At 46.6% G+C, this 26,190-nt stretch overlaps 1 protein-coding gene across 1 annotated transcript in view; it reads right to left on the bottom strand.

Annotated features, from left to right (window-relative positions):
* Nucleotides 1-5,304: 5,304 nt before the first annotated feature.
* The window catches only part of LOC144599811 (organic cation/carnitine transporter 2-like), a 31,012-nt gene continuing 10,126 nt past the window's right edge, over nt 5,305-26,190 (bottom strand). The window contains exons 5-10 of the mRNA XM_078411058.1: nt 22,929-23,055; nt 18,666-18,766; nt 11,562-11,776; nt 9,851-10,033; nt 6,234-6,369; nt 5,305-5,380 (exon numbers count right to left, since the gene is read on the bottom strand). Coding sequence (XP_078267184.1) covers nt 5,305-5,380; nt 6,234-6,369; nt 9,851-10,033; nt 11,562-11,776; nt 18,666-18,766; nt 22,929-23,055 — 838 coding nt within the window. The remainder of the gene's footprint in view (nt 5,381-6,233; nt 6,370-9,850; nt 10,034-11,561; nt 11,777-18,665; nt 18,767-22,928; nt 23,056-26,190) is intronic.

The raw sequence follows: 26,190 nt of genomic DNA, 5'->3' as shown, positions 1-26,190 counted from the left end.
CAATCCCCTCCTCCAAATCATTAATATACAAAGTGAAGAGTAATGACCCCAGCAATGACCCTTGTAGAACTCCGCTAGTCACGAGCAGCCAAACAGAAAAACTCCCCTTTATAGACAATAGACAATAGGTGCAGGAGTGGGCCATTCGGTCTTTCGAGCCAGCAACGCCATTCAATGTGATCATGGCTGATCATTCACAATCAGTACCCCGTTCCAGCCTTCCCATACCCCCTGACTCTGCTATCATTAAGAGCTCTATCTAGCTCTCTCTTGAAAGCATCCAGAGAATTGGCCTCCGCTGCCTTCTGAGGCAGAGAATTCCACAGATTTACAACTCTGAGTGAAAAAGTTTTCCTCATCTCCGTTCTAAATGGCCTACCCCTTATTGCCACTTTATTGCCACTCTTTGCATTCTGCCATCCAGCCAACCTGCTATCCATGCTAGTTTCTGCCCTTTGATACCATGGACTCTCATCTTCCTTAGCAGCCTCACATAAGGCACTTTATCAAAGGCTTTCTGAAAATCTAGATAAACAACGTCCACTGACTTTCCTTTGTTTGTTCTGCTATTTACTTCTTCAAAGAGTTCCAGCAGATTCGTCAGGCAAGATCTCCCCTTCATAACACCATGCTAACAGTCAGACTAACTGGCCTATAGTTCCCACTATTCTGCTTTGCTCTCTTCTTGTACAGTGGGGTAATATTGGCAATTTCTCAATCGTCTGGAACCACTCCTGACTCTAGTGATTCTTGAAATATCACTATTAATGCCTCCACAATCTCTAAAGCCACCTCTTTCAGAACCCTAGGGTGCAGTCCATCTGGTGCAGGTGACTATCCACCTTCAGCCCTGTCAGCTTCCCAAGCACCTTCTCATTAGTAATAGCCACTCCACTAATTTCCACCCCCTGACTCTTTTGAATTTCAGGCACGTTGCTGGTGTCGTCCACTGTGAAGAATGATGCAATAAAGTTATTCAACTCCTCTGCCATTTCTTTATTCCCCATTATCACTTTTTATTTGCTTTCGTATCACAATTATGGGCGGCACGGTAGCGCAGCGGTAGAGTTGCTGCTTTACAGCGAATGCAGCGCCGGAGACTCAGGTTCGATCCTGACTACGGGTGCTGCACTGTAAGGAGTTTGTACGTTCTCCCCGTGACCTGCGTGGGTTTACTCCGAGATCTTCGGTTTCCTCCCACACTCCAAAGATGTACAGGTATGTAGGTTAATTGGCTGGGTAAATGTAAAAAAAAAAAAATTGTCCCTAGTGGGTGTAGGATAGTGTTAATGTACGGGGATCGCTGGGCGGCACGGACTTGGAGGGCCGAAAAGGCCTGTTTCCGGCTGTATATATATGATATGATATATGATGATAATCACAATCACAATAATACTTTATTAGCCAAGTATGTTTTGCAACATACGAGGAACTTCATTTGAAAAAAAAGTTTCCCCCGACCCCCTCCCCCACATAAAACAAACCAGAGAACATTCACACAAACTTTAAAAACACACTAAAAATAACAGAAAGAGTTCAAAAAGGACAGACAGACTGTAGGCGAGGCAGTCATCCTGCGGCGCCCCCTGGTGATATTTCATCTTTTTCATTCCGTATTGCCTATTTAGTTACCTTCTGTTGTTCTTTAAAATCTTCCCAAATCTCCGGCTTCCCACTAATCTTTACAATGTTATAGGCCTTCTCTTTTAATTTTATCTTGTCCTTGACTTCCCTTCTCAGCCGTGGTTGCCCCATTCTCCCCCTAGAATTTTTCTTCCTCTTTGGAATGAAAAGATCCTGCATCTTCTGAATTATTTTTTAGAAATTCCTGCGATTGCTGCTCCACCGCCATCCCTGCTCGGGTCCCTTTCCAGTCAACTTTGGCCAGCTCCTCTCTCAAGCCTCTCTAGTTCCCTTTGCCTAGCTGCAACAGAGACACATATCCGATATCACCTTCTCACTCTCAAATTTCAGGTTAAATCTCATCATGTTGTAGTCGCTATCGCGTAGTGGTTCCTTTACCTTGAGTTCCCTTATCAAATCCGCTTCATTACACAACACTAAATCCAGAATAGCCTTTTCCCTGGGAGGCTCCAGTACAAGCTGCTCTAAGAATCCATCTCAGAGACACTCCACAAATTCCCTTTCTTGGGGTCCAGCACCAACTTGATTTTCCCGATAGACCTGCATATGAAATCTCCCATGACCACCGTAGCATTGCTTTTCATACATGCCAATTGTATCTCCTGATGTAACTTTTACCCTATATCTGTTTGGGGCCTGTAAATAACTCCTATTAGGGTCTTTTACCCTTACAATTTCTCAGCTCTACCCACAATGACTCCGCATCTTCTGATCCTATGTCACCCCTCACTAAGGACTGAATTTCATTCCTTACCCCCTCTGCCCACCTGTCTGTCTTTCTGATAGAATGTATAACCTTGAATATTCAGCTCCCTGCTCCAATCCTCTTGCAGCCACGTCTCTGTAATTCCCACAACATCATACCTACCAATTGCTAATGCGCTACAGGCTCATCCACTTTGTTTGTTATACTACGCGCATTCAAATACACCTTTAATTCAGTATTCACCTCCCCTCCTCTCACACACCGGTCTCGATTTTACATAACCTTACTTTCTTCCCCATTTTGTCCCATCTGTGCAACTTCGTGTAACAACTGATGAGCAAATGGATTGAGCACGAGGCAAAAGGGACTGGTTACCAATTTAAGCCACACACAAAGACATTGCGTACGGGATCTAAAAAAACAAGTCAGAGGAACAGATGTAACTTAAGGCTACGAGATGTGTGGATCTGTGACATCAATATTCAACAGTACAAAGTCTTCAGAATGAACAAAGAATTTCCCAAAATTGGAGAGGACGCAATGCTCAGGCAGTACTTTGGAAAAGAGGCTTAATCAGCAGGTGAAACAAGAAACTGCAGATGCTGGTTTACAAAAAAACACAAAGTGCTGGTGTAAACCTGAGCATTTCCAACAAACCTGCTCCATTACTGAATTCCACATGGAGTCAAAACAAGAAACGTAACTATAAAACTTCCAGCTTTCTCCCCACTATTGCAAATAGTCTGAAGATGTGTCCCGAAACGTCGTCTATCCATGTTCTCCAGAAAAGCTGCCTGACCCACTGAGTTACTCCTGCACTTTGTGCTCTCCATTCTTGTCCCACTCCTTCCTCTCATCTCCATCTGCCATCTCTCTCCCGACAAGGTCCCCACACCAAACATTGCCTGTCCATTTCCCTCCCCAGATGCTGCCTGACACTTCTGAGATCCTCCAGAATAGAAAGTGGAAAAAAGGAACTGCAGATTCTGGTTTACCAAGGAATAGACACAAAATGCTTGAGTATTTCAGCCGGTCAGACGGGATCTCTGAAAAATATCGGTAGGTGACGTTTCGGGTCGGGACACTTCTTCAAATGATTGTGGTGGAGGAGAGAGGTGGGGAGGGGGTGGTGGGGATGGGGAGGGAAAGGGCTAGAAGAGAGGAGGGGAAGGGCAATGCCTGACAAGTGAAAGGTAGATATACATGAGGGGGAGAGAGGTTGATAGGCAGATGATTGGACAAAGGCCAGAGATGAAAAGACAGGTATAAGATCCCTTGTACCTTCACATTGTGTTCTGATAGTCAATAGTTAATGGTAATTTAGTGCAACCTGTACCTACATACAGTGAAATTCTTTGCCCTGCACACAATTTAGTAGAGTCAACACAATCATATATATGTACAAGGGGCAACAATGGTAGTGCAGCAATAGTAGATTTCTTTTAAAACAGAATGTAAAGGGTGGCACTGTGATGTAGCGGTAGAGCTACTGCCTTATGGCGCCAGAGACCCGGGTTTGATCCTGACTACAAGTGCTGTCTGTCTGGTGTTTGTACATTCTCAGCATGACCTGCGTTGGTTTTCTCCGAGATCTTAGGTTTCCTCCCACAATCCAAAGACGTACAGGTTTGTAGGCTAGTAGGCTTGGTGGAAATGTAAAATTGTCGACAATGTGTGTAGGATAGTGTTAATTTGCAGGGATTGCAGGTCGGCGCGGACTCGGTGGGCTGAAGGGTCTGATTCCGTGCTGTATCTCTAAACTATCTCTAAACGCCGACCAGCGATCCCCCAGTACACTAACACTATCCTGCACACACTAGGGACAATTTGAAATGTTACCAACGCCAATTAACCTACAGATCGCTATGTCTTTGGAGTGTGGGAGGAAACCGGAGCACCCGGAGAAAACCACGTGGTCACGGGTGCAGAAGAGATTTACCAGAATGCTGCCTGGTTTAGAGGGCATTAGCTATGAAGAGAGATTGGACAACTTGGATTGTTTTGTCTGTAACATCAAAGATCGAGGGGAACCTGACCAAAGTATATAAAGTTCTGAGAGGTAGAGATATAGTAGCATTCAGAATCTTTTCTCCCAGGACGGAAATATCAAAGTCCAGATGTGAGAGATGACTCGAAGGGCCGAATGGCCTCCTCCTGCAACTATTTTCTATGTTTCTAGGAGAGAGGCAAACTTTAAGGGAAATGTGCGGGGCAAGTTTTATTTTACACAGAGAGTGGTGGGTACCTGGAATGCACTGCTGAGGGTAGTTGTGGAGGCAGAAAGGATAGTGGCATTTAAGAGGCTTTTTGGATAGGCACATACATATGCAGTGAATGGAGAGTTATGATCACGTGCAGGCAGAGATTAGTTTAACTTGGTATCATGTTTGTCATGATAGTCGGCTGAAGGGTCTGTTTCTGTGCTGTACTCCTTCTACGGTCTAATGGCAACAAGTTCCACATTCAATAAATGTATCATTGAAAGAAGGCGCCCAATATAATGACCAGCTTCGAACTTTAAAGCAGAAGAGGAGTTTGAACCAAAACAGGAGGAATGGAACAGAAATAAGAGTTGATCACAGAAAGCATTGACTGGAGGAAAGCATCACACTGGGTAGATGTCAAGGGTTGGTTCATAGCATTTAATAAATTGCTCTCCAAAGAGGAAAATATCCAAGGAATATAAAGTATGCAAGGAAGCCATAAAATGTTCATGTCCTTTTTTAAATAATGTCTTAGAGTAATTTGGTTTCGTGAAGCTTTGGAAGAATCACCAAATCCTATTCTAGGCAGAAGATCTGATCATTTCACTGTGATCACCAGGTATCTCAGTTTCATTTTGTATCATAACGGAAGAAGTTGCCACTTCTGCAGTTGCCACTCCTGAAGAGTTGGACTCTGACCCAAATGGCAATAAATTCCTCAGTTCTTTGGCTGCTGGTGAAGATCTGTGCTCAAAGCATTTCCTCTTTGAAAATCACCACATTGTTTACTCTGGCTTGAGTTGAATCGGAGTGAAAACCTTTGCACCTGTATTTGAACAAAATAAGTCATGAACCATGGACATATACCTAAAACAAATTCTTGTAAATGTCCAAATGTATCATTTATTTCAAGTCAGGTTAGTTTTAATTCAACAAAGTTCAGTTCCAGAGTTTATCATCATGAGCTGTGTGTTTGCAACAATGCATTGTTGTGACACAGATTGCAAGCATGTGGGGTCGCTGCATGCAGGTTTTTGCCAAACCACCCTGTGCATTACTTGAGAGAATTATACAATCAAATAACTAAAAAAAGTTAAACAAGCAAATAATGAGACGCTCTGGTTTCTATGTTGTTTAGGTATAGTCATAGTGTCATACAGCTTGGAAACCTGCAGTTCCTGAAGAAGTCTGAAAAAGGATCTTGACCAAAAACTTAAACTATTCCTTTTCTCCAGAGATGCTACCTGACCCGCTGAGTTACTCCAGATTTTGTGTCTGTCTTCGGAACTTGGATAGGACAGATTTAGAAGGACATGGGCCAAATGCAGGTAGGTGGGGCTAGTGTAGATGGGACATATTGGTTGATGTGGGCAAGTTGAGCCAAAGGGCCAGTTTCCACACTTTCCATGTACCTGTCCAAATGTTTCTTAAACGCTGTGATAGTACCTGTATCATGTGTTATAACATTCAAACCTGATGAGAGCAGATACATTACAGATAGGATAGGAAGGAGTTTGAGGACTATGGGCCAAACGCAGGCAAATGGAACTAGTCCAGTATGTCAACCTGGAATTCAGTCCACCCATAAACAAACGAGACACTACACTACAGCAACTGTCATTTGGGGCAGAAGTTTCTTTTCAGAAAGGGAGAGAATGAAAAAGACCTCGTTGACTTACCATTTAACTTTTTGCATTTGGTCAATGGTGTCTGGAAGAGGAATATTGAACGTTTCTGGCAGAAACAAAACCACTATTGCTGAGAACACCATCAACACCCCCATCACAATAAACGGCAGGTTCTCTTGATAAATATCTGTGAAAAGGAAGCATACATTTACCTACAAGTGAAAATCAATTAATTGATAAAAAAAAGCCGAAGTATTTCATGCAACAGACGCCAATGTGAAATCAAAATCACTTCACAAAATGTATATTCAAGTCATTTCCAATTTCAGGTGTAGGTTATTTTCATTGTTCCTGGTCTGGTTACAGTGATATCCCTTCTTGGTGAGAAGATGGGAAACATTTTTTGAGTTTGAGTTTAGTTTACTGTCACGTGTATCGAGATACAGTGAAAAGCTTTTGTTGCGTACGAACCAGTCAGCGGAAAGACAATACATAATTAAGACAATACATGGTAAAGACAATACATGATTGATCATCTGCTTGAGACTGTATGTTGCAGAGAAAAGATTAGTGAGGGCTAATAACTAGTAAATAGGGATATAGATTGTGCTAATTTGGTGAAAGGGAACCATTGACAAAGCCTAAAAGTAGAGACATGGAATGCAGCAGTGACGACACCCAAGTTTCCAGAACTTCATGAATGATATTATAACGGGCACCCATCGTTGTAACAGAAAATTGGATCTAATGTCACCTAAGTTAGACTTGTGGATAATCATTTTAATTTGTAATTAAGACCTAGTTTGTTACCTCATTAAGCCTTTCTGTAACTTCCATTCTGTAATCAAGACCTAGTTTTGCTGTTAACCAAGTTTCTGTGTAATCTGTTCAGCTGAGAATATAAAAGCTGTACTGAAGTTGTGCTCAGGAGATCAGCCTTGACTGGTCTCATGGTGTGCTTCAGTTTTAATAAATCGTCCGTTACTTTGAACACCAACTCCGCACGGCCTTTCCATTTGCTCCAAAACTGGACTAGAATTTATTTGTTACGTTGTAATTTTCATGAGCACAATATAACACCACCCAATGTTATGGGATAATTGGGAAATTAAAGACTAAATCTTTCTTACTTCACTATTGCAGTTGGCTAGGACATTGTCAAACTGATATGGGTTGTTTTGCTTTCATTATGTTAATCAAATGCATCATTGCATTCTTCGTGTTCTTAATTTCAAATAATGTGGGTGTATGTATTCAGAATCTGTCACCCCCTCCTTTAATACATACTCAAGTACTGAGATACAAACAAATATCATTGCATATTTCAACTCCAAAATAATTTCAACAGCTCACATCACCACTAACAATGATATATTCCATAACCTAGGGTACTGTCCCATTCACCTGTTTCCCATTGAGGACATTGGACTTTGTGTAAGGAACTGAAACGCTATGAGGCTGAGGATTATATTTTGCACACTGTATCTTTCCCTTTGCTCTATCTCTTGTACTTGAGTTTGAACTGATTGTATATAGTATGTATGTATGTATATATGTATGCATGTACGTATGTATGGTTTTGCTGGTTTGATTGCATAGCATGCAAAACAAATAACTATACACATCTTTAAGATCAGCCCTCAGTTTCCTGTGCTCCAAGGAATAAACTCCTAGCCTGGCCCTCATGTTCTGGCAACATGCTCATAAATCTTCACTGCACTCTTTCCAGCTTAGTAACATTCTTCCTATAAGAGGGTGACCAAAACTGCAAACAATATTCCAAATAAAGCGTCACAATGTCTTGTACAACTGTAACATAACATCCCAATTTCTACACTCAGTATCATGACTGATGAAGACCAATGAACCAAAAGCTTCATGTGTAGGAAGGAACTGCAGATGTTGGTTTACACCGAAGATAGACACAAAATGTCGCAGTAACTCAGTGGGACTGGCAGCATCTCCGTAGAGAAGGAATGGGTGACATTTCGGGTCAAGACCCTTCTTCAGACTGAGAGTCAGGGGAGAGGGAGACACAGAGATATGGAAGGGTAATGTGTGTAAATTACAGATCAAAGCAGACGATAAGGAAATGTAGAATGGTTCATTGCTTGCTGAGGGGAAGGTGACAAGGAGGCATACAATCAATAAAATTAATCAGGATAGTGAAACTAGACATAGGGTGGGGGAGGGACGGAGAGAGAGGGCAAACAAAGGTTACTTTAAGTTGTAGAATATAAGGATTTTTGACACTATCCCAACAAAGGGGTAGGCAGCCGGCTCAGGCAGAGCCCTCTTCCACCTGGCGCCATGACTCACGGATGGCCAGCTTGGCCAGGCCTTGGAGCAACCCAACCAGACATCTTCGGCCCTACCATCTCCCCTACGCACAGGGTGTCCAAAGATGAGGGTGGTGGGTGTGAAGTGCAGCCAGAAGGCAAGGATTTGGATTTTAGATTTTAGATTCAGATCTTTAGATTTGGGAACAGGGGCTGCAACCTCACACATTCTATGTACTCGTGGAAGACCGAATCTTCCAGCCCGCAAAAGTGGCAGGCGGCTGGCAAATCTGTTAACCGCGAGAGAAACAGGTTGCAAGGGACTCCTCTGTGCAGTAACCTCCACCACAGGCCCCCGATGTAGAGGGGCAGAATCCCTGCATAGAGGGACCCCCATTGGGAGGCTCGAAAAGGACTTGGTGGGGTGAAGGGCCTGTTTCCACACTGTATCTTTAAACTGGTAACTCAAATTTCACTGTCCTTTAATTGGTACATGTGACAATAAACTGACCTTGAAACCCTTGAAACTAAACGAAAGTAATCTCTACATATTTTCCACTCCCTGGGTTTTAATTATTTTCACAGATCAGCCAAAACATTATGACCACTGACAGGTGAAGTGAATAACATTGGTTACCTTGTTACAATGGCACCTGTCAAGGGGTAGGAGATATTAGGCAGCAAGTGAACAGTCAGTTCTTGAAGTTGATGTGTTGGATGCAGGAGAAATGGGCAGGAGTAAAGACCTGAGCGACTTTGACAAGGGCCAAATTGTTATGGCCAGATGGCAGGGTCAGAGCATCTCTGAAATGGCAAGGCTTGTGGGGTGCTCCCGGTCAGCAGTGGCGAGTACCTACGACAGAGGTCCGAGGAGGGACAAATCACAAACCAGCGACAGGGTGTTGGGCACCCAAGGCTCATTGATGCACGAGGGCAATGAAGGCTATCCCGTCTGGTCCGAATCGACTGTGGGAAGACGACAAGCCGGTGGAGGGAGTGTGATGCTCTGGGCAATGTTCTGCTGGGAAACCTTGGGTCCGGCAAGAATAGGGCGGCACGCTGGCGCAGCGGTAGAGTTGCTGCCTTACAGCGCCAGAGACTTGGGTTAGATCCTGACTACATTCCAATCTGTATGGCGTTTGTACGTTCTCGCCCGTGACCTGCGTGGGTTCTCTCAGAGATCTTTGATTTGTTCCCACACTCCAAAGACAAAGGTTTGTAGGTTAATTGGCTTAGGTAAAATTGTAAATTGTCCCTAGTGTCTGTAGGATAGTGTTAGTGTACGGGGATCGCTGGTCGGTGCGGACTCGGTCGGCCGAAAGGCCTGTTCACGTGCTGTATCTCTATATTAAAAAAACTAAAAATCAACAGGGGTCATTGTTGCCTTACCAAGTAAAACAATGTAAGGAGAAATAATGCTGCCAATTATGGAAGCCACTGAACTAACTCCAACACCTGTGTTTCTCATCGGGGTTGGATATAGTTCGGAAGTGTAGACATAAACCATGCCAAAAGCACATGTGTTTCCCAGTTTTCCAATTAACACCAGCACTGTAGAAAGTATTGAAAGATCTAGAAAAAAGCAGGAAGAGCTGTATTAATGCTGTCGGTCTGCAACTGGCAAGCTGTGTGGATCAGTCACAAACGTAACACATAGCTTAGTTTTCCCCAGTCAGTTCAGTTCAGTTTACTGTCAATCGATGTAGTGAAAAGCTTTTGTTGTGTGCTAACCTGTCAGTGGAAAGACAATACATGATTACAATCGAGCTATTTACAGTGTGTAGATACATGATAAGGGAATAATGTGGAGGAGTTTAAGGAGATCATAGTTAAAGTAAGAAATGTTGCTGTAGGAGTGGAGATTTAAGAGTGTGGAGCGAGTGCAATATGTGATTGTAGATCTGCTTCTGTGGTTAGCATGCTAATAGTTGCCTGGGTTGGGCGCCATCTTGCCTGATTCGGTTACATGTACATGTTAGCTCCAATCATGTTAGCTCCAAAGAATAAACATTGGGAAACTTTTGTATCTTTTCTCTGCCTTTAAAATTGGTGTGTGTGGATTTATTTTTGAAATAAAGGAAGCAATGCAGTGTATTTCATCTTTACGAACTGATAGGGCCTTATGATGTGATTTTTGACACATTGTTGTGAGAGATGGTCGACCATTCAATGAAGCTCGTTCATTTGGTAGCTCAAACTGTTAATTGCTTCGATAAATAGCACAGTGGTGTAATGGTAGAGTTGCTGCCTTACAGCGCCAGAGACCCGGATCCAATCCTGGCCATGGATGCTGTCTGTATGGAGTTTGTACGTTCTCCCTGTGGCTTGTGTGGGGTGTTCTCTGGGAGCTCCGGTTTCCTCCCACACTCCAAAGACATAGGATTGTAGGTTAATTGGCTTGGTAAAATTGTAAAATGGTCCCTAATTTGTGTAAGCTAGTGTTAATGTGCGAGGATTACTGGTCGGCACGGACTCGGTGGGCCAAAGGGTTTGTTTCTGCACTGTTTGTCAAAATTGATCTAAATTAAACAAAACTAAGCTGAACTAACCTAAACAAAACTCAAATATTATGTTCTCCTGGGATGCTGCCTGACCCACTGAGTTACTCTTGCACTTTGTGTCTATCTTTAATACTAAAAAGCCAACAAATACTGTACCGTAAAAAGACACAATGTGCTGGAGTAACTTAGCGGGTCAGGCAGGATCTTTGGAGAATATGGATAGGTGACATTTCAGGTCAGGACCCTCCTTCAGACACTGTATCATGTTGGTATCGTGGAGGTGGTATTGAGTCCATAAATCTATACAGGAAAGATTTAATGTGGCAGTCCTCCTTGTGACCGTGTGAGTTTTCTCTGAATGCTCTGGTTTCGTCCCACATTCCAAAGGCGTACAGGTTTATAGGCTTTTATAAAACTGTAAATTGTCCCTAGTGTGTAAGATAGTGTTAGTGTACGGGGTGATTGCTGGTCGGCACAGACTCGGTGGGCCGTAGGACCTGTTTCCACGCTGTATCTCTAAAGTCAAGTGCAGTCTGATGTCTAAAGGCTTGTTCACGATTATCACACTAGGGTCACTGTAGAAGCAGTGTAAAATTTACTTGATGGTATGAGGTTCATGAAGAGCAGAACACCCCCACCCAGAACAAGAATGCCTGAATGTCTGAGCCTGCGTGGAAATGTCCGGAGGAGAAGCCAGGCTGCGAAATTGGCCGGAATCTCAATGGCACCAAAGAGGAAACAATTCAGGTAGTCGTTGCCATGGAGATTCGGGACGTTCAGAGACAGACCATAGTATCCAATTGCTAGAAACAGCCTGCAAAATAAAAAAGGCAAATACCTCTTGTCAAACACTTTTGTTATTATAGTTCTCCCAACCTCTTTTTGTTGTTTTGTAGAATCTCATTGTCTGTAACTCATTTTCACCTAGCCCACAGCCAACAATGCTTTCTTTATCATCATTACTTTTTTGCATATCTTTCATTCATTTGTCTCTATATCACAGTATATATCTCTCGTTTCCCCTTCCCCTGACTCTCAGTCTGAGGAACAGTCTCGTCCCGAATCGTCGCCTATTCCTTTTCTCCAGAGATGCTGTCTGACCCGCTGTTACTTCAGCACTTTGTGTCTATCTTTGGTCTTTTTTCTTGGATTTTTTCTTCCATTTGATTTCATGTCATTTGTAGAACCTGAACAGGTTGTGGCCTTTGCAGCCTTGTTTTAACATAGAACAGTACAGCACAGGAACAGGCCCTTCAGCCCACAATGTTTGTGCTGAATGTGATGCCAAGATAAACTGATCTCACCTACTGTGTGTGATCCATGTCCTTTTATTCCCTGCACTTCCATATGCCTATCTAAAAGCCTCTTAAACACCACTATCGTATCTGCCTCCACCACCACCCCTGGCAATGCGTTCCAGGCCCCCACTGCTCTCTGTGTAAAAAAACTCGCCTGACACATCCCCATTAAACATTTCTCCTCTCACCTTGTAGCTGTGCCCTCTAGTGTTGGTCACTTCCATCCTGGAAAGAAGGTTCTGACTGTCTACCCTTTCTATACCTCTCATAATTTTATATACTTCCATCAAGTTTCCCCTTAACCTTCAAAGTTCCAGACAAAACAAAGCAAGTCTATCCAACCTCTCTCTCCAGCTGAAACCCTCACATCCCGGCAGCATTCTGGTAAACCTCCTCTGCACCCTTTCCAAAGCCTCCACGTTTCCTGTAATGGGGCGACCAGAACTGTACGCAATACTCCAAATGCGGCCCAACCAAAGTCCTATAGAGCTGTATCATGACTTCCTGACTCTTACACTCAAAGTCCCTCATAATGAAGGCAAGCATACCATCTGCCATCTTTACCACCCTGTCCACTTGTGCTGCCATCTTCACTGAGCTATGAACTTGGACTTCATGATTCCTCTGTGTATGAATGTTGTTAGGGGTCTTGCTATTAACTGTATACTTTTGCCTTACTCTCAACTTCAACCTCACAAAATGGAACACCTTGCAGTCTCTCAGGCTAAACTCCAACTGCCATTTCTCTTCCAATTTCTGCAGTTGATCTATATCCATTATATCTCTGACATCCTTCCTCACAGTCTGCAACTTCTCCAATTTTGGTGTCAGCGGTAAAATTACTCACCAACCCGTCTACATTTACATCCAGGTTATTTATATACATCACAAACAACAGAGGTCCCTGCACAGATTATGGTTTGTAGGTTAATTGGCCTCTGTAAATTGCCCCTAATGTGTAGGGAGTGGATAAGAAAGTGGATAATAACGTGTCCTGTGGTATCTGGCATCAAAACATTAGCAGCAGATCCTTCAAGTCTGTTCTAACTGGCCTACCCCTTATTGTTAAACTGTGGCCCCTTGTTCTGGACTCCCCAAACATTGGGACCATGTTTCCTGCCTCTAACGTATCTAACCCCTTAATAATCTTATACGTTTCGATAAGATGTCCTCTCATCCTTCTAAATTCCAGTGTATACAAGCCTAGTCGCTCCAGTCTTTCAACATATGACAGTCCCACCATTCCGGGAATTAACCTAGTAAACCTACGCTGCACGCCATCAATAGCAAGAATATCCTTCCTCAAATTGGGAGACCAAAACTGCACCCAGTACTCCAGATGCGGTCTCACTAGTGCCCTGTACAACTGCAGAAGGACCTCTTTGCACCTATACTCAACTCCTCTTGTTATGAAGGTTAACATTCCATTGGCTTTCTTCACTGCCTGCTGTACCTGCATGCTTACTTTCAGTGACTGATGCACTAGGACACCCAGATCTCGTTGTACGTCCCCTTTTCCTAACTTGACACCATTCAGATAATAATCTGCCTTCCTATTCTTACCACCAAAGTGGATAACCTCACACTTATCCACATTAAACTGCATCAGCCATGCATCATCCGCCCACTCACACAACCTGTCCAAGTCACCCTGCAACCTCATAGCATCTTCCTCACAGTTCACACTGCCACCCAGCTTTGTATCATCTGCAAATTTGCTAATGGTACTTTTAATTCCTTCATTCAAGTCATTGATGTATATTGTAAATAGCTGCGGTCCCAGCACCGAGCCTTGCGGTACCCCACTAGTCACTGCCTGCCATTCTAAAAGGGACCCATTTATCCCCACTCTTTGCTTTCTGTCTGTCAACCAATTTTCTATCCGTCAGTACACTACCTCCAATACCATGCGCTCTAATTTTGCCCACCAATCTCCTATATGGGACCTTGTCGAAAGCTTTCTGAGTCGAGGTACACCACATCTGTTGTGATATTGCTGGGACTACTTTATGTATCCAAGAACTACTTTGTATGGCTGTGTATATAAGTGATGGGTGTGATTAGGCGGTCACTCTGGATCCAGGCGGCCTTGGAATAAACAGCCTGGATTACAAGCTGCACCATGATAACATCTTAAACATGTGCACTCGTGGTCCGTCCAGAGTCATAACAAAGGTACAACAGGTACCAGACCACGAAGTACAACATGGTGGCAGCGGCTTGGTGTTTCGCCTAGGGAGGGAATGAAGCATGCCCGAGCAGAAAAGGTTAAAAAAAATAAAATAAAAATAATTTTTTTTTAAAAGAGCCCTGAAGGGAAACAAAACGAAAGAAAAGTTTCCAGCTCGGTACGGGACGTTTGGAGTGCATCCCGACAGGGCCAGTGTGAGTTGGTATAGTTACCTGCTCAGTAGTCGGCGCCGAGTTGCCGACGTGACGCTGCAAGCTGCTGGGGGAGGTGCGTGTAGGCTCACGTCACGCCCCAGCACCTGTGTAGGCCCGAGATTAGAAGCCTGTGACTGCTTCGCGGGGGAGAAGACCGGGAGACCCGACACACACGGAGATGTGCGGTGACCGGGGAAGACCGGGAGACCCGACACACACGGAGATGTGCGGTGACCGGGGAAGACCGACACCCATGGAGGTGTGCGGTAACCGGAGGAGACCGGGAGACCCGACACCCACGGAGGTGTGCGGTGACCGGGGAAGACCGACACCCATGGAGGTGTGCGGCGACCGGGAGAGCCCCGGAGGAGACCGACACCCACGGAGGTGTGCGGCGACCGGGAGAGCCCCGGGGGAGGCTGACACCCACGGAGGTGTGCGGCGACCGGGAGACCCGACACCCACGGAGGTGTGCGGTGACCGGAAAGACCGGGAGACCCGACACCCACGGAGGTGTGTGGTGACCGGGGAAGACCGACACCCACGGAGGTGTACGGCGATCGGTAAGACCGACACTCACGGAGGTGTGCGGCGACCGGGGGGGGGCTGACACCCACGGAGGTGTGCGACGACCGGGAGAGCCCTGGAGGAGACCGACACCCACGGAGGTGTGCGGCAACCGGGAGAGCCCCGGAGGAGACCGACACCCACGGAGGTGTGCGGCGACCGGAGGGGGTCGGCGACCGGAGGGACCGACCACCCACGGAGGTGCGGCGGCCGGTAAGGCCGAGGCACTAAATACTCACCCAGGCACGTCGACCGTAGAGTCGGGTCGGCCCTGGGCCCGAGGCAGCGGCAGCGCATTGGAATTGCGCGGCAGCTGCCGGGAGCACCTGTGGGCGGAGCCGGAGAGCACCTGTGGGCAGGGCCATCGGCAGCGCGTTCGAAAAGTTGAGCAACAGCTGCCGGGGAGCACCTGTGGGTGGGGCCAGAGCGCACTGCAGGAAGCGCGATCGCACCGCGATTACAGCAGTGCCAGCCCAGCAGTGCCAGCCCAGCAGTGGGAGCCCAGCAGTGCCAACCCAGCAGTGGGAGCCCAGCAGTGGGAGCCCAGCAGTGCCAGCCCAGCAGTGGGAGCCCAGCAGTGCCAGCCCAGCAGTGCCAACCCAGTAGTGGGAGCCCAGCAGTGGGAGCCCAGCAGTGCCAGCCCAGCAGTGGGAGCCCAACAGTGCCAACCCAGCAGTGGGAGCCCAGCAGTGCCAACCCAGCAGTGGGAGCCCAGCAGTGCCAGCCCAGCAGTGGGAGGCCAGCAGTGGCAGGCAAATCATGGTGGTGGAGCATCTAGAGCCTACACTACGTTTGATCTACACAGCAGGTCTTCTTGAGGGGAAGATGTGGAACAAAATGAATATTTTGTGTTTAATGACCTGTGTAGTGATCTGTATAATGAAAGCTTAATGTATTATATTTGATGCTTTTGTATAAATGTATATATCTGTGGAGTGACCACCCGGAGATGAGTGACCACACGGAGATGAGTGACCACCCGGAGATGAGTGACCACACGGAGATGAGTGACCACCCGGCGATGAGTGAAATTCCGCAGAGGAGTGACCACCATGATGGCGAAAAAAAGCAATTGTGTTTAATTGTGTTATTGGTTTTGTTTGCAAAAAGTAATGGTGTTTTGGTTTTGTTTGTTAAATATATTTTAGCCCTCGAATGGTAAAGAAAACAATTTTATATAAGACAAGGGGGATGTTGTAATATATAAGACAAGGGGGATGTTGTGATATTGCTGGGACTACTTTGTGTATCCAAGAACTACTTTGTATGGCTGTGTATATAAGTAATGGGTGTGTATAGGCGGTCACTCTGGATGCAGGTGGCCACGGAATAAACAGCCTGGAGTTGAGCTCCAGCAATGTAACCTTTTTACACAAGTGTACTTGTGGTCCTTCCAGAGTCACCAAAGGTACAACAGGTACCGGACCACGAAGTACAACAACATCCACCGGCTCTCCCCAATCAATTTTCCTAGTCACATCCTCAAAAAATTCCAGAAGATTAGTCAAGCATGATTTCCCCTTCGTAAATCCATGCTGACTCGGAATGATCCTGTTACTGCTATCCAAATGCTCCGCAATTTAGTCTTTTATAATTGACTCCAGTATCTTCCCCACCACTGATGTCAGACTAACTGGTCTATAATTTCCTGTTTTCTCTCTCCCTCCTTTCTTAAAAAGTCCTGCCCTCACATCTACCTCATTGGAGACCTTCAAACTAGCACTAATTGGACTTTATCTTGCACTAAAGCTTGTACCTTTGTCCTGTATCTGAACACAGTGGATGGCTTGAGTGTAATCATGTATTTAATCTTTTTTCTGATTGCATCACACGCAACAAAAACGCTTTTTGACTGTACCTCAGTATGCTTGACAATAATAAGCTAAACTAAACTAAACTTCATAAATTAAACTAAATAGTCTGCCGAAGCATCTCTAAATGGCCTACCGCTTATTCTTAAACTGTGGCCCCTTGTTCTGGACTCCCCCAACATTGGGAACATGTTTCCTGCCTCTAACATGTCCAACCCCTTAATAATCTTATATGTTTCGATAAGATCTCCTCTCATCCTTCTAAATTCCAGTGTATACAAGCCTAGTCGCTCCAGTCTTTCAACATATGACAGTCCCGCCATTCCGGGAATTAACCTAATAAACCTACGCTGCACGCCCTCAATAGCAAGAATATCCTTCCTCAAATTTGGAGACCAAAATTGCACACAGTACTCCAGGTGAGGTCTCACTAGGGCCCTGTACAACTGCAGAAGGACCTCTTTGCTCCTGTACTCAACTCCTCTTGTTATGAAGGCCAACATTCCATTGGCTTTCTTCAGTCTGCTGTACCTGCATGCTTCCTTTCAGTGACTGATGCACTAGGACACCCAGATCTCGTTGTACGTCCTTTTCCTAACTTGACACCATTCAGATAATACTCTGCCTGCCTATTCTTACCACCAAAGTGGATAACCTCACACTTATCCACATTAAACTGCATCTGTCATGCATCCGTCCACTCACACAACCTGTCCAAGTTCACTTCACACCCACCATCCTCATCTATGGACACCATGTGCGTAGGGGAGATGGTAGGGCCGAAGATGTCCTGGTTGGGTTGCTCCTAGTCCTGGCAAAACTGGCCATCCGTGAGTCATGGCGCCAGGTGGAAGAGGGCTCTGCCTGAGCCGGCTGTCTGCCCCTTTTCCGGCGTCACGTCCGTGCCCAGGTGGTAATAGAAAGGGACTACGCTTTCCCCATGGCACTCTAATGTGTCCAACCCCTTAATAATCTTATACGTTTCGATAAGATCTCCTCTCATCCTTCTAAATTCCAGTGTATACAAGCCTAGTCGCTCCAGTCTTTCAACATATGACAGTCCCGCCAATCCGGGAATTAACCTAGTAAACCTACGCTGCACGTAGGATGCCGTGGGGAATTTCCGGGACCGTTGGGCACCACGGAGGTTGGAATGGATGCTCAATAAGAATGGGGAATTAATTATTTCATATTTAAGAATATTTGTTTTATTTTGTATTATGGCGGTGGGTTTGTTTGTATTGTTTTGCATTATAAATAGCACCATAAATAATGGATTTAAATTATGTTTGGTTAAAAAAAAAGTCCTTGTCCACCAACGATCACCCGTACACTAGTTCTGCTATGCCAGCTTTGCATCGACACTTTAGGGACAATTCACAATTTTATAGAAGCCAATTAACCGACAAACCGGCACTCTTTGGAATGTGGAAGGAAACCGGAGCACCTGGAGGAAACCCACGCAGTCACAGGAAGAACGTACACTGCACAGACAGCATCTGTAGTCAGGATCGAACCCGGGACTCTGGTGCTGTGAGGCATCAACACTATCGCTCCGCCACTGTGCCGATAAAAGAACGTATTCCTCACAGATATTTTTTAATAAACACGTCTGAATATTCTTCTTGAATCTCATACTTACCATATGAGTAAGTTAATGACTGTGATGACTAGGATATTGCGAGAGTTCATCAATTGAGTAACTGGAACAGATTTTACTTGTTTCTTCTGTATATGTTCAAGCTGGAAGAAAAACAGAAGATTCAACTGCTATCCAAATGTTACTGCTATCCAAATGTGTCGCTATTTCACCTTTTATAAGTGACTCCAGCATCTTCCCCACCACAGATGACAGGCTAACTGGTCCTCTCTCGCTACTTTCTTAAAAAGTGGGATAACATTAGCTACCCTCCAATCCACAGGAACTGATCCTGAATCCTGAATACGGAAAATGATCACCAATGCGTCCATGATTTTTAGAGCCACTTCCTTACTTACCCTGGGATGCAGACCATCAGGCCCTGGGGATTTATTAGCTTTCAGTCCCATCAGTCTACGCAAAACCATTTCCTGCCAAATGTGAATTTCCTTCAGTTCCTCCATCACCCTAGGTCCTCTGGCCACTAGTACATCTGGGAGATTGTTTGTGTCTTCCTTAGTGAAAACGGATCCAAAGTACATGTTCATCTCGTCTGCCATTTCCTTGTTCCCCATAATAAATTCACCTGTTTCTGTCTTCAAGGGACCCACATTTGTCTTAACTATTTTTTTCCTCTTCACGTACCTAAAGAAGGTTTTACTATCCTCCTTATATTCTTGGCTAGCTTACCTTCATACCTCATCTTTTCTCCCCATATTGCCTTTTTAGTTATCTTCTGTTGCTCTTTAAAAGCGTCCCAATCCTCTGGCTTCCCGCTGATCTTTGCTAAGTTATACTCCTTCTCTTTTATTTTTATACTGTTCTTGACTTCCCTTGTCAGCCACGGTCGCCTCTTACTCCCCTTAGAATCTTTCTTTCTCTTTGGAATGGACTAATCCTGCATCTTCTGTATTATTCTAAGAAATACCTGCCATTGTTGTTCCACTGTCATCCCTGCTCGGGTCTCTTTCCAGTTAACTTTGGACAGCTCCTCCCTCATGCCTCCATAGTTCCCTTTGCTCAACTGTAATGCTGACACTTCCAATTTTCCCTTCTCCCACTCAAATTTCAGATTAAAATTGATCATATTATGGTCACTACCTCCCAATGGCTCCTTTACCTTGAGTCCCCCTTATTAAATCCGGTTCATTATATATTACTAAATCCAGAATTGCCTTCTCCCTGGTAAGCTCCAGTACAAACTGCTCTAAGAATCCATCTGGGAGGCACTCCACAAACTCCGTTTCTTGGGGTCTTGTACCAACCTGATTTTCCCAGTCTACCTGCATGTTGAAATCTCCCATAACCACCGTAGCATTACCTTTGCGACATGCCAATTTTAACTCCTGATGCAACTTGCACCCTATATCCAGGCTACTGTTTGGGAGCCTGCAAACAGATAACTCCCATTAGGAACTTTTTACCCTTACAATTCATCAGTTCTGTCCATACCGACTCTGCATCTCCCGATTCTATGTCACCCCTCGCAAGGGACTGAATTTAATTTATTTCCAACAGAGCTACCCCACCCCCTCTGCCCACCTGTCTGTCTTTTCGATTGGACGCATACCCCTGAATATTCAGTTACCAGCCCCGGTCATCTTGCAGCCATGTCTCTGTAATGCCCACAACATCATACTTGCCAATATCTAACTGAGCCTCAAGCTCATCCACTTCATTTTTTATACTTTGTGCATTCAAATACAGCACTTTAACTTCGGTATTCACCTCCCCTCTCACTATTGGCCCTGACCTTACTCTCTTATCCCTTCTCGAACTTTCCTTCCCATTAATTCGGTAGTCATTTGCAACTTTTCCTGAACTCACTTCCCCTTTAACACCATCTTTATACTCCCAATTTGTCAACCCCTTCTCCCCACTATTTAGTTTAAACCCACACATGTAGCACTAGCAAACCTGCCTTCCAGAGAGTTGGTCCTCCTCCAGTTAAGGTGTAACCCGTCCCTTTTGCACAGGTCACCCCTACCTCAGAAGAGATCCCAGTGGTCAATAAATTTAAATCCCTGCTCCCTGCACCAGCTCCCCAGCCACACATTCAGATCCCATATCTCCCTGTTTCTGCACTCACCAGCACAAGGTACAGGAAGCAATCCAGAGATAACCACCCGAGAAGTCCTGCTTTTCAGTCTTTTTCCTAACTCTCTAAACTCACATTGCACAACCTCCTTCCTCTTATTCCCGACGTCCTTTGTCCCCACGCGCACAACTACTTCTGGCAGTTCACCTTCCCTCTCGAGGATGTTCTGAAGTCGTTCCGTGACATCTTGAACCCTGGAACCAGGGAGGCAACAGACCATCCTCGAGTCTCGCCTGCCGCCACAGAATCTCCTGACCGCACCTCGGACAATAGAGTCATCCACCACTGCCCGACGTCGGTGTCACCGGTCTCGCCTCATCGCTAGGATTGGAGCCACCGACCTGTCCGCCGCTCGGACTGGAAGCGTCTTCTGCCCCAACAGCTCCCAAGAGAGTGTACCTGTTTTCATTAGGCACAGTCACCGGGCTGTTCCCACCTACACTCCAAAGACGTAAAGGTGTGTAGGTTAATTGTCATCTTTAAATTGTCCCTAATGTGTTGGATAGTGCTAGTGTACGGGGTGATCGCTGGTCGGCGTGGACTCGGTGGGCCAAAGGGCCTGCTTCTGCACTGTATCACGAAAGTCTAAAGTAAAGTCAAACACAAAAGCTCAATATTTTTCCTTTCTCAATATTACAAGCAATAGAGCTGTTTTCCACTAATAAATGTTTATAGGATAAAGCCCATGGGAAAATGGCAAGAATCGGAGAGAGAATTAGTGAAACAATCTTGCTGATGATCTGAGAGCATCCGACGTAATGTATATCTATAATGCTGAGAACTACATTCTGCGTTCTGTATCTTTGCTCCACCTATTGTGCTTGAATTTGGTTTGATTGTGTTTATGCACAACATTATCTGACTTGATTGGATAGCAGGTAAAACAAACCATTTCACTGCACATCCATACACGTGACAATAATAAACCTGAACCTGTCTTATAATGGAATGAGGCAAATGTGATCTTATCTCCAAATTAATGCTAATAAAAAAAATCAAAAATAATTTTATCCAGTGAGAAGTTACGACACACAGTTCATGTTGATCTCCTTTAGTTTCGTTTAGTGTAGAGACACAGCGTGGAAAACAAGATTTTCGGCCGAACGAGTCTGCGCAGACTAGCACCATCCAACACACCAGGGACAGTGTACAATTTTACCAAGCAATTCAACCTACAAACCTGGACGTCTTTGGAGTGGGGGCGGAAACCGGAACTCCCAGAAAAAACCAACGCAGGTCACGAAGAGAATGGACAAACTCCGTACAGACAGCACCACAGTCAGGATCAAACCCGTGTCTCTGGTACTGTCAGGCAGCAAATCTACCGCTGCACCACCATGCCGCCCTATGTGTACAGTTGTTATAGTACAGCTGCATATTTGTCAGAATATTCATGCCTAATTTTTTTGCAGTGAAGTCTGGTCGGAAATGTATGTCCATTCGTTTTTGGGTGAAGTCAGGTTTACATTATTAAATTTTTAATGATCGATTAGCTTGGTGAAGACTTTTCATCTGAAAACAAGTGGATAACAAAAAACAAAGTAAGTGGCTTTGTCAAGGAGTTGTGTAGGGAGGAACTGCAGATGCTGGTTTATACCAAAGAGACATAAAACGCTGGAGTAACTCAGCAGGTCAGACAGCTGAGAAAATGAATAGATGACGATTTGGGTCGGAACCCTTCTTCAGACTGAAATATAGAGAAGGCTCAATATCAAGGAGTAATCACCTTCTGAATAGAAGAGATATCATAAGTGATAGGAGCAGAATTAGACCATTCAGCCCATTGTGTCTACTCTGCCGTTCAATCATGGCTGATCTATCTCTCCCTCCTCACCCCATTCTCCTGCCTTTACCCCCTAACCCCTGACACCCGTACTAATCAAGAATCTATCTATCTCTGCCTTAACAATATCAATTGACTTTGTCTCTACAACCTTCTGTGGCAAAGAATTCCACAGATTCACCACCCTTTGACTGAAGAAATTCTGCATCATCTCCCTCTTAAAGGAACGTCCTTTAATTCTGAGGCTATGACCTCTGATCCTAGACTCGTGGAAACATCCTCTCCACATTCACTGGGTATGAAAATAACTGAGGGGAAACTATTGCTCAGTATTAAAGAACTGAACAACCACACAGCAATGAAATAAATGGTCTTGCCCCAATACCTCATCGTCAGTGAAAAGTACTGTTGGTGGAGTGATGCCATTTTTCTTTGCCATGAGTCGAATTATTGATTCAGCTTCCTTTACCCTTCCTTTGGACAGTAGCCAGCGTGGAGATTCAGGAATAAACCTAGAATTAAACAAGGTATTCTGTAACAGGATTATTGAAGCATCAAAGAACTTGTGAAATTACTACCATGATAATCTTAACAATACGATACCAAATGATATGATAAAACTTTATTCATCCCCAGGGGGGAAATTGGTCTGCCAACAGTCAGAACTACAAGGTGCACGAAAACTTGAAATTAACATTAAATTAAAATTGAGAAAAAAAAAGAAAAAGACAGCGCCTTGCCGGGACGAGCGAACAAACAAACGGACGTAAGCTTAGACCCTGGGCGGAGGATTGTAAAAGTAGTGCCCTTCCCCCCCGCCATTCCCTACACCGGGTCCAGTCCCTCACGGCGGTCCCCCCACGCCGGGTCCCTGTTGTCTTCTCATTCCCCCCCACTCGCACATCGACCGCGGTGTAGTGGGTGCGGTCACCGCAGTAATCAGGCCAGACGCCAGGTGAGTAATTAATAACTTTATTACCTGTGGTATCAAACACCGCACTCAAGAAGAACGTGAGTCGACACACCCAAACCCTTTATAGTTCCAGACCACCTGACCCAAGGGGACTGACCCAGGAAGTGACCTAATCCCTCCCGTCCACTGAGTACCGAGTGGAATGACCAAGGGAGTGGCCTAGCCCCCGGGTGCCGCCACAGGACCCCCCCCCCCCAAGAACCGAAGGCACGAAACGGACAGGGGGACGGATGAAACGGCCAGCCCGTGTGCGCGCCACGGCGGGCGCAGGAAGCAGAACCACCCCGCCAGGGGAAGGCACCCGCGGGAACTTCGGGGGTAAGGGCAGGGACGCGGGACGACCCCGAGGGCGAGGCTGCACCAGTAGCACCGGCTGGCTAATGTCCACATGCGCCGGCTTCAGCCGTGAAAGAGAGACCGTCTCAGGACGACCCCCCATGTCCAACACGAAGGTGGCAGGGCCCCGCTCAAGCACTTTGAACAGTCCCTCATAAGGCCGCTGAAGGGTTGGCCGGTGGGCATCCCGACGCAGGAACACAAAAGGACAGTCCTGCAGGGCGGAAGGGACATGTGACCGCACCGAACCGTGGCGAGACGTCGGCACTGGCGCCAGCGAGCCCACCGTCTCCCGAAGGCATTGCAGGGCGGCTGAGGGCTGTTCTGCCTGACCCTGGGCGGAGGGAACGAACTCTCCGGGCACCGTCAACGGAGCCCCGTACACCAATTCCGCCGAGGAGGTGGCCAAGTCCTCCTTGGGGGCGGTGCGGACACCCAGTAAAACCCACGGCAACGCGTCAACCCAGTCCGGGCCAACGAGCCGGGCCTTCAGAGCGGCCTTGAGCTGGCGGTGGAAACGCTCCACCAGGCCGTTCGCCTGCGGATGGTACGCTGTGGTGCGGTGCAGGTTAACCCCCAGCAGTTGGGCCATGGATGACCACAGCTCGGAGGTGAATTGTGGCCCCCTGTCGGACGTAATATGGAGCGGAACCCCAAATCTGGCAATCCAATTTGCCGCCAAGGCACGGGCACAAGTAGAGGCACACGTGTCCGGCAGTGGAACTGCCTCCGGCCACCGCGTGAAAGTATTTAGTGGCGTCGGCAGTTATGCCCCGCAGGGCGAACTGTGCCTCGGCCTGGTCAAACCAGAAGTCGGGGTCCTCGGTCCACAATGGAGGCAGCCACACCGACACGGCGTGGATAGCGGCGCGGGCGGCAGGGTCCGCGGGAAGGTCCAAAAGCGGTTGTGGTTGTGGTTGACTGGAAGAGTCGGGTAGTAGCAGGTTCTGGTCCATCGCGACTTGCGAGGGAAAGTCGGGGTCACCAGTGTAGTGGGTGCGGTCACCGCAGTAATCAGGCCAGACGCCAGGTGAGTAATTAATAACTTTATTACCTGTGGTATCAAACACCGCACTCAAGAAGAACGTGAGTCGACACACCCAAACCCTTTATAGTCCCAGACCACCTGACCCAAGGGGACTGACCCAGGAAGTGACCTAATCCCTCCCGTCCACTGAGTGCCGAGTGGAATGACCAAGGGAGTGGCCTAGCCCCCGGGTGCCGCCACAGCGGATCGATTGCGAGCCCCCGCCCCGCTGTTGAGGCTCTCGATGTCGCCGAGGCCCCGCCGCCAATGTCCATGCTCACAATGCCGCCAATGCTCCCGCTGTCGCCGAGGCTCCCGTTGAGGCCACACCGCCGCCCACGTCGAGGCTTCCGCTGTTGCCGCCAAGGCTCCCATCGCCGCCGCCACTGAGGCTCCTTCGGCCCAGACAGGCCTTGCCGCCTGGCTTCTCTGCGGGCCCCTGGGAGGCCTGTGGGGCGAGTCGGGCCTAGCGGAGTGCCAACCGATTGGCAGCGCGGTTGGTCGGCGGGTGGATCGGGCCCGTGCGGCTCCCCGGAACACACCCGCCACGCGTGCGGCTCCCTGGGACCCGGGACAGTAAGAGTGGCACAGTGGCGCAGCTGGTGGAGCTGCTGCCTCACAGTGCCAGAGACCCGGGTATGGTCCTGACCTCAGGTGCTGTCTGCCTGGAGATTGCATGAATCCTGTCTGTACGTCTTTGGAGTGTGGGAGGAAACCGGAGAACCCAGAGAAAGCCCGTGCGGTCACAGGGAGAACGTACAAACTCCGTACAGTCAGCCTCGTAGTCAGGATCGAATCCAGGTCCCTGGCTCTGTAAGGCAACAACTCAACTGCTACACTACCGTGCTGCCCTGATGGGACATATCCCAGGTTATTGAAAGAGGAGATTGCAGGAGCCTTGACAACGATCTTTGCATCTTCTGTAGCCGCAGGCAAGGTCCCGGAACGCAGGAGAGTAGCTAATGTCGCCTCACAGCACCAAAGCACCATCTCTGACACCACTCTCCCCTATCTTGATTTCTCCATCTCCAACACAGTGGACACACTATTGACTGGCAGGTAATAGGTTGAAATGTGTAGGAAGGAACTGTAGACGCTAGTTTACACCAGAGATGGACACATAATGCTGGAGTAACGCAGCGGGATAGACAGCATCTCTGGAGAGAAGGAATCGGTCACGTTTCGGGTCGAGACCTTTCTTCAGACTGAGATACAGGTGAGGGGGGTTTTCGATGGGCAAATGGTGGACATATTTTGTTTATCTTGGTCAGAAAGAATCCTCGTGACTCCAGCATTGTAATGTAATTACCT

Source organism: Rhinoraja longicauda, chromosome 14 (assembly GCF_053455715.1).
Source record: "Rhinoraja longicauda isolate Sanriku21f chromosome 14, sRhiLon1.1, whole genome shotgun sequence".
Taxonomy (NCBI): Eukaryota; Metazoa; Chordata; class Chondrichthyes; order Rajiformes; family Arhynchobatidae; genus Rhinoraja; species Rhinoraja longicauda.
This window is presented reverse-complemented; position numbering and strand designations above follow the sequence as displayed.